The sequence below is a fragment of the Chaetura pelagica genome, unplaced genomic scaffold, assembly GCF_000747805.2.
Source record: "Chaetura pelagica isolate M959 unplaced genomic scaffold, ChaPel_1.0 scaffold103, whole genome shotgun sequence".
NCBI classification, from domain to species: Eukaryota; Metazoa; Chordata; class Aves; order Apodiformes; family Apodidae; genus Chaetura; species Chaetura pelagica.
The window spans coordinates 2151123-2160214 of NW_009953004.1; the positions used below are offsets into that span (position 1 = coordinate 2151123).

The following is a 9092-nucleotide window of genomic DNA, read 5'->3' on the forward strand; positions in this document are numbered from 1 at the left end:
GGCCGCCATGGCCAACATGGAGAGTATCCTCGGGGTTCGTGGGGCTTTTCTCTGCCCCCGCGGGTTGGGGGTCCCGGGCCGGCTCTGGGGAGGGTTAGGGGTGACGGGCAAGGCCTCTCAGGCCGGGCAGGAGGCCCCGGGAGGCGGGGGGTGGGGGGGAGTGGGGTGTCCCTTCAGAGGGCCTGGCCAGGAGGAGGGGGTTTGTGTTGTGTGTGTGACCCCCAGGGGAGCTGGGCCCTGGGTGTGGGGGTTGATATCTTAATTATCTAGGGCTTGGAGCAGCCTGGTCTGGTGGGAAGTGCCCCCCTGTGAGGGTGGTGGGGGTTTGGGACTGGATGATCTGTCCCTTCCAACCCGAATCTCTCTGTGATGACACACAAGGGCATAAAAAAAAAGGAAAAAAAAAAAAAAAAGCTTTAAAGATCACAGAGGTGTTGGTTGAAGTGATTGCTGGTTGTTGTGGGAGTGCTGGGGCAGGTGACCAGTGAGTCATTGGGAATGGTGGCAGCTCGAGCAAGACTCTCAAAGGGAGGAGTGAGTTTGTGCTGGTCATGGGATGGCAGGGCTGTGGAGGAGGCAGGCTGAGCTGTTGTAATGTCAGAGGTGAATGCCCTAAGTGAGTAACCGAGGAAGTTGTTTCAAAGAAAGCTGCTTGGAAATGCTGCTCAGTGCAGTGGGTGTCAATAGGTGATGTCAGGTTTTGCCTGGTTGGTCTGTGAGCTGAAGTGTACTTGAATGGGCAACCTAAAGGTATTTTCCTATTTGGTAAATTACCTGTGGCTCTGTGTTGCTGCTGAAGGGATGGTGACCTAGGTTTTAAAGCACAGAAATACAAATACAAGCAGCAAAGGTAGTGTTACTGGTAGCTGCCTTAGCACAGACCAGAGATGTCTAGGCACAGCTTCGTAGCCTGCTTGGGATGTTTGTAGAATGGGATAACAAATATATCAGTGGACTACCTGATGTCCTTAGATGGCTGTCAGAGCTCTAAGATGGATGGCTGGGCTTCAAAGGACAAAAAAACCCCACAGTTCTGGAATAATTAATTTACTTGAAATATTAAAGAAAACCATAAGCACCTCATAATGTTTCACCTCAGGTGCTTCTGCCTAACTGTGAAGCATCTTGATACTTGCTCCATCTTCCTCTTGAGTTATCAGATGTGACATGGAAGAAGCCCATGAAGCTCTGAGCTTCCATTTTGTTTGAGAAAGACCTGTGTTATTTGGAATCTTTCATCAACAGTATTTTAGGAGTGGCTTTTTTAGTTGTTATTTTTACAAAGCAGACTTTAGTTTCTGTCAGTAACAGTTCAATGCAGTCATTCTGAGTCACTGTGCAGGCTTGTTCTCCTGTCTTCTTAGACCTTTTGGCTTAAGCAGGGCTTTCTAAGAGGTGAAGTTTGTTGCTGACTGAAGTGTTCCTTTCCCTGAGGCAGATGATGGGGTTGCCAGGGACCCCAGCACCTCCCACAGGACCAGGGCTGGAGCTGTGAAGGAGCTGTGGGAGCTGTTCCAGCCCTGTGAGGTGGTGCTGTGGCTTGGAAGGGCAGCCCTGCCTCGGGGTTTGGACCTGTCATGCTCAGCCAGGCCCCTCTGCTGTTGCACTCTTCATTTGGCTGCTGTTCCTCAGTGGCTTTTCTTTTTTGGGGGGCTGGGGAGGTTCCAGGCAGGCCAGTAAACTGCATTTCCATTTGGTGCGTGAGTGAAAGTGGGTGGGGGAGTGAGACTTTCAGTTCCTCTTGGGGGATGTGTGGGTTTTTTGGTATTTTTCGGTCTGAAGTGGGTTTGATGTTAAATGGAGGCAGTTTGGGATCTGAACTGACTTTTTAGACCTTATATTTTTAGAACCCAGCTGATAAATGGCATTCTGATTGTAAAGCAGCCTGGTAGGTCTCCTTATGGTGTGAATTTCAGGGCCTTGCTTAAATAACATATTCCACGTTTTAATATCACTAATGGGGAAACACAGTAACAGGGTGGGTGTGGGAGCACTTCAAGCAGGAGAGCAAAATACTGTAGTGAAAGGTTCAGTCCTGTTCTTGAACCCTTAACTTGGGCTGCAGAGCACCTGTTTAACTTGAAGTTTGCTGCAAAGGAGCTCAACAGGAACTCGAAAAAATGCGACAAAGAAGAAAAGGTCGAGAAAGCTAAAATTAAGAAGGTAAGCAGTGAGTCTGAAACCAGCTTTGAGGTGTGTTGTTTACCTGCTGTAGCAAAAATATCTGGTGTTTGTACCATTTTCCTGGTGTGCATGCTAATAATACTGTAATACATGCTTGTGATATGAAATATATGTCTTCCCATACATAGTAATGAGTGTGAGGATACGTTCCTGAGTAGCTTCTTGTGCGTTCTGTGACATTTGCATCCTGAGAAGATTGTCTTGGATGTATTTTGTTAGAGGCTGTTGTTCTCAAGAGTTAAAAATATTTGATCTTCATGTTTGTCACCGTGTAGTAAAAGGGCTTATGAAGAGCAACTTCAAAATAGTTCTGAATCTTTGAAGCAGTAAAGAGAGAGACTAAATTTATTTGACTATGTTCATGTCCAGGAGATACAGCCATGTCAGCTGTGTCTGTGTTTGGGTCTTGATACTGAAAACCCTTTTAGGAATGAGAAAATTGTGTTCTTGTGGCTTTGTAGAACTTCTGGTATCATGTGCATGCTAGATCCCTTCCTTGGAAAGAGGTTAGGGGTTCACGTCTGGAAAAAGCTGGAGGGAGGAGGAAAGATTTTATTTCCTCTTTTAACAGAAAAAGACACCGGGATGGATTTATGCTGATTTCAAAAATGACACAGGCAGTTCAGAAATGACATTTACAGGGCAGAAGAGGTAAAAATGCCTTTGTTTTCAACAGGCAATCCAGAAGGGGAACATGGAGGTGGCCCGGATCCACGCAGAGAACGCCATCCGCCAGAAGAACCAGGCCATCAATTTCTTGCGCATGAGTGCCAGGGTAGATGCTGTGGCAGCCAGAGTTCAGACTGCAGTGACAATGGGCAAGGTATGTCTCTTTCCACCTCTCTGCTGCAAGGGTGTGCTGCTGACCTCTGATCTTAGTTCTTTCTGGAATGAGCTGCCCAGCAGAAAAGGACCTGGGGGTGCTGGTTGACAGCCTGATGAACATGAACCAGCCTGTGCCCAGGTGGCTGAGGACACCAACTAAGTTTGTAGATGACAGTTGGGCAGGTGTGTTGATCTGCCTGAGCATAGGAGGGCTCTACAAAGGGACCTGGACAGGCTAGATCAATGGGCAGAGGCCAATTGCATGAGGTTCAATAAGGCCAAGTGTTGGTTCCTGCAGTTTGGTCACAACAACCCCATGCAACATTACAGGCTTGGGGAAAGTGGCTAGAGAGCTGCCCAGCAGAAAAGGATCTGGGGGTGCTGACTGACAGCTGGCTGAATATGAGCCGGCAGTGTGCCCAGGTGGCTAAGAAGGCCAACAGCATCCTGGCTTGTATCAGGAATACAGTGGTCAGCGTGACTTCGGAAGGGATATTCCTCCTCTGCTCAGCACTGGTGAGGCTGCACCTCAATCACTGTGTGCAGTTCTGGGCCCCTCACTACAGAAAGGACATTGAGGGGCTGGAGTGTGTCCAGAGAAGAGTCACCAAGCTGGGGGAGGGTCTAGAGGACAAGTCATACAAGGAGCAGCTGAGGGAAACAGGGGTGTTTAGTTTGGAGAAGAAGAGGCTGAGGGGAGACCTCATTGCTCTCTGCAGCTCCCTGAAAGGAGGTTGTAGAGAGGTGGAGGTTGGCCTCTTGTCCCAAGGGAATAATGGCAGGATCAGAGGAAATGGCCTGAACTTGTGTCAGGGGAGGTTCAGATTGGAGATTAGGAAGAATTTCTTTACTGAAGGAGTGAGCAGGCACTGGAGCAGCTGCCCAGGGAGGTGGTGGAGTCACCATCCTTGGAGGTGTTCAAGAAACGTGTAGATGTGGCACTTCAGGATGTGCTCTAGTGGCTGAGATTGTAGGTTGTGTGTTTGTGGGTTGGTTTGGGTGTGGTTTTATTTGGTTTTGTGGTTGGTGGTTTGTGGGGGTTTTTTTGGTTGGACTTGGTGACCTCAGAGGTCATTTCCAACTGGGACTGTTCTGATTCTTTGAAAAGTTTCAGTTTTGGTTTCAAGATGTAGCCACTAGTAAATGAGATACAGAAATTCCCCTGGCAGCTGCTCTCTACTATGTTTGGTAGCTATAACAGTTTGGCTGTTATTACTCATGCTCCTAAGGATACAGTGGGTTTTGCAGGTTGCATTGTTAAGATTAGTTTGCTTCCCTTCTAAAAACATCAAGTCATGACAGGACTTGTGATTCCAGAAATCTTTTGTAGCTCAGATAGTTCTTTAGGGTATGTTACTGTACTGCTTCAGCCAGAGTTTATTCTGCCATGGGGTCTGTACACCAAACATACCCCTTAACATTTGACAGGTGTTGAGACCCACAAAAGTTAATGCTATGTACACCTCAGTATTTAGTGAGTTTCAGCTCAGAATTTGTATTTCAAGTGGTTGAGTTAATTTATAGAATTTGAGCTTATAGGAGCCATAAAAAGTGGTGTTCTAGGTGGCAACAGTGTGTGCCCTGCTGTTTGGTACTGTAGAAACTCTGTGGCTAGAGATGAGAGCTTTAGGCAAGGGAGGGGATTCTGCCCCTCTACTCTGAGCCCCCACCTGGAGAGCTGTGTCTGGCTCTGTAGCCCTCAGCACAGGAGAGACATGGAGCTGTTGGAGAGGGTCCAGAGAAGGGCCATAAAGATGGTCAAAGAGCTGGAGCAGCTCTGCTATGAGGACAGGCTGAGAGAGTTGGGGTGTTCAGCCTGGAGAAGAGAAGGCTCCAGGGAGACCTGAGAGCAGCTTCCAGTGCCTGAAGGGGCTCCAGAAAAGCTGGGGAGGGACTTGGGACAAGGGCAGGGAGGGAGAGGACGAGGGGGAATGGATTAAAACTGGAAGAGGGGAGATTGAGGTGAGACATGAGGAGGAAATTCTTTGGTGTGGGGGTGGTGAGAGCCTGGCCCAGGTTGCCCAGGGAAGCTGTGGCTGCCCCATCCCTGGCAGTGTTGAAGGGCAGGTTGGATGGGGCTTGGAGCAGCCTGGGCTGGTGGGAGGTGTCCCTGCTCATAGCAGTGGTGCTGGAACCTGGTGACCTTGAAAGTCCCTTCCAACCTTAACCATTCTATAATTCTGTGATAAGAAACTGCTCATTTTTCTTTCTTTGTAATAATTCCTTGTACCTCATTTCAGGTAACCAAATCAATGGCAGGGGTGGTGAAGTCTATGGATGCCACGCTGAAGAGCATGAACTTGGAAAAGGTAAATAGACCTTTTGTTTGTGTGATTCTGCTTTTGTCAGTTAAGAGCTGTTTCCATTCCATTATTTGCAGATCATGGATTTGAATATTTTTTTTCTATAGATATCTGCCCTAATGGATAAATTTGAGCATCAGTTTGAAACGTTAGATGTTCAGACACAACAGATGGAAGACACAATGAGCAGCACCACAACACTAACAACACCACAAGTAAGAACAGTACTTTATTCTAAAAAAAGGTGATCTTAAATGACATGTCTAAACTCTATGGAAAGGTGTGATTCTCTTCTTTCTGCCTACTTGGAGACATAGCAGAAACTGGAGCCTTTTCCTTTTGCTTTGTACTTCTTTGTGATGAAGAGACTATTTCAAATCATAGTTGCAAGTGGAGAGGATCACACATGTGTTTCACCTTTGTAGCAGGGTTTATATTCTATGTTGAAAACTTTAACCCTCCTTTTGAAAAAGCAGCGTTTTGATGAGGTCTTAATGATCTTTGAGGTCCTCTCCAACCTTAACTATTCTATGATTCTGTGAACTTCTGAACCCAAAGACACTGGAGCATTAATTATTACAGCATAATATGCTGTGAAAAAAATCAGTAGTTCTGTCTCACTGATATTAACAATTGACATTAGTCACCACCAAATCAGTGGTGGTATGTGCAGTGGAAAGGCTGATAATTACCTGCTCTCTGTTTGTGGACATGTTTACTAAAATAAATCCTTAAACAATGGAATTCCTAGCACTTACTCCCTTGTGCTATTCCATGGGGAGCTAAACATGCTATTCCAACAGAAGTTTGGCAGAGAGACATTTACTGGAGATAGTGCTTTGTAAATAAAACAAATCTAAACCCCAATCCAATAAACCAAGCCTGCTGGAGATGGCCTTTTTCCCATGGTGTGCAAAGCAGTGGTTTACTAGGTAATAACCAGCAGTTGAAATATTCAAGTGTGTCTTTAGGGTTTGTTACAGATAAGTTGGGTTCTGTAGAAACTTTGTTTCAGAAGCCAGCAATCAAGGAACGAGATTTTAACAGGCTGAGCACCTCTGGGTTTGAGTTGATACAGGGCCCTCTGGTGGTTAAGCACAACGATGTTCTGTGAAACACCTTTCAATCAGTTTTGTTTAAATGATTTCTCACCATAACTACCGAATGTAGCCATCAGTTTTGTTTTCCTTCCCCTAGAACCAGGTGGATATGCTTCTACAGGAAATGGCAGATGAAGCAGGGTAGGTAAACCCCTTCTTGTCTGTGTTTGTCTCTTGGAAGCAGAGAGGAATCACCATTTTCCTTTCACCTCTGGGCATCATTCTTGGAGCAGTTTAGTTGCCAGCATTTCATTCTGTTTTCACTCAGAGCTACAGGGAATGTCACCATGCAGGGGTGATTGTGCCAGGCCCTAAAATCCTGTCACTTGTCATGCCAGCATAGCTGTGTCATGGGGTTGGCTTTGGCACTAGCAACCCTTGCTGTGCTTCTGCAAACTTTGCCTCTCTTTTCCCAGTCTCACCATATTAACACTTCCCCTAGTTCTGCTGCCACAACCTAGGCATTGCCAAACTGGTCTTCATTCCATATTGAAGCCTTTGGGGTGTGCTGAAATACTTCACAGAACATTACTTGCCTTTTTGGTGACACTTAACTTGGAAGTGTCCCTTTTGGCAGAATTTTTGAATAAAACTTACTTGAGTGAACATCCTGTCATTCATGTCTATGCCATGTCTGCTAAACCCCTGCTAAAAAGAAATCTTGGTCTGTCCTGATTAAGCAGAATTAATTTAACTATTGCTAGTTATAATAGATGACTGTTCTTCATGGTAATGAGTCACATTTACTGGTCAAGTTGTCTAATAAGCTGGAGTCCAGCATTCATGGGATGCTGGTGGTCTCATGGAGCTCAGTGTTGCTCTTTGGTTGTGCTGCTGCCTTGAACCATAAATGCCTGACTTGTGTTTTTTTGTTGTTGTTTTATTTTCTCCTCTTAGTCTTGATCTGAACATGGAGCTACCTCAAGGGCAAACAGGTTCTGTTGGTACAAGTGTTGCCTCAGCAGAACAGGTAAACCTGAGATTCCATTGAAATCAGTGTTTTCTAGGGGAATGTGGTATTAGAATTAATACTTTACTCAGTCAAAACAGGCTTGCTAACTTGTCATTAGATTTTAGTTGCCCAAAAGAAACAATGGGTAGTTAAAAGAGTCTTGCAATTAAAATAATGTTAGCAATCCATTTGTGTGCTTACTAAATCCGGAAAGGTTAGATGTTTCAGGTGTATTTTTGCATAGTTATTTTGCAGAGTTGGAAGCAGTTGCCTCTTCTACCTGCTTCAACTCAAATGAATCCAGCCATCTCCCATAGCATACACAAGGCCTTTATGTTTTTCCCTTTAATATGTGAAAGGTCCTATGGGATTAGTGCCAAGGATTCCACATTTGCTCTAGTTGATAGTTTAGAATTTCTTGTGCAGGGGCAGATCTGATGTCAGGGTTGCACAGATCTTTTGGTGAGTTACTTTCCCTGTTCTAGGGGAGTGTATTTGAGGGAGTGGAAAGAGAACAGATTATTTTTATCATTCTGTTTTTGTGGAGAAGGCTTTAGGGAGCCTCATCTTAGCTGAGCAATGTTTGGGAAGCCCCAGGTGTTCCACATGCTTTGAGAAGTTCAGTTTCACCTTGTACCAGGTCCTCTGACACAAACAGGCCTCCTGCTGTCCCTGTAGCTGTTCAGTTGGATACCAGCCTGGGTCAGTCAAGGCTGCATCCACATGAGGATGCAGTTCTGTAAGAGCTGATGTGCACTTGCAAAGATGATACATAAAAAAAATAAAGCCCCAGACAACCCTGTGGCTACTTGCTGTGTTCTGAAACTCCTTCCTAGGTAGCTGTGTGGGCCTTTGGCCTCACCTGGTACAGCCATTCTTGGGCTCTAAAGCAAATCTTGTTAAGACCTGCACATGAGATAATTGAAAGTCATCAGGGCGTGAGATTGTTTGACCAGAACTCTGCAAAAAAATAATTTCCATATTACTAATGGTTGGTGTGTTTGTGTTTTCCAATTCTGCAGGATGAGCTGTCACAGAGACTGGCCCGCCTACGTGATCAAGTGTAAAGCAGACCAAGCTGCAGCTCTTGGTCCCTGCTTTCAAAGTACCTTTCTGTAACTAACCCTCACTACACTAGGAAGGTGTATGCAGTATGGCTTAACTGTTTGGATATTTATAATATAGGGTATTTCACTCCTAGCTTGCAACTCTTTCTAAAATAACATTAACCCCAAAATATCATCTCTCTGATGTTCTTTTCTGTACATTTTGAAGTTGATATATTTTTTGCAAGCTTTCTTCTCAAAATCAAATGGATATTCTGAGTCAGCTGGTAATGTGGGTTCATTCTAGGTAAAAGAAAAGCAGAATGTTATTGATATCTATTTTAAATTATAAAGTGATTTTTTTTTTTTTTAAATTATGAGAACTGTTTATGGTTGGAGAGCTGATGTGTTCAGTTCAGATGATTGCTGTAGAGAACTTGCTACACAGCCAGACTCCTGGAATACACAGAGATGGGCAGCATGGACTTCATGGAAAATATGCTCATTAAAACAAATAAGTGGACTTCAGTCTGAGTTTCTAAAATACTGAGTTTTTTAGTCTTTTAGGGTAATTACTTTGAGCTTAGTGGTTTAGTTAAAAAATGAGTTACCAAAAGTTGTTTCATATAACTAACTGGCAACTTGTACAGTGTCATCACTTCAGCACCAGAAAAATAAACTG

The 9092-nt window shown here is 44.8% G+C and overlaps 1 protein-coding gene across 1 annotated transcript; it reads left to right on the forward strand.

The window, feature by feature from the left end:
- Positions 1 to 7: 7 nt before the first annotated feature.
- Positions 8 to 8567, forward strand: CHMP1B (charged multivesicular body protein 1B). The gene is made up of 8 exons (XM_009996584.1): positions 8 to 23; positions 2066 to 2163; positions 2861 to 3007; positions 5250 to 5318; positions 5420 to 5527; positions 6510 to 6553; positions 7310 to 7382; positions 8387 to 8567. Exons 1-8 carry the CDS (start codon positions 8 to 10, stop codon positions 8429 to 8431), a joined length of 600 nt encoding a protein of 199 aa, XP_009994886.1. The 3' UTR covers positions 8432 to 8567.
- Positions 8568 to 9092: the final 525 nt, after the last annotated feature.

Bases quoted from the DNA above. Each gene is read 5' to 3' on its own strand.
- CHMP1B (XM_009996584.1), top strand. The intron at 3,008-5,249 runs GTATGTCTCTTT...ACCTCATTTCAG, and splicing joins CTGCAGTGACAATGGGCAAG to GTAACCAAATCAATGGCAGG. The intron at 5,319-5,419 runs GTAAATAGACCT...TTTTTTCTATAG, and splicing joins AGAGCATGAACTTGGAAAAG to ATATCTGCCCTAATGGATAA.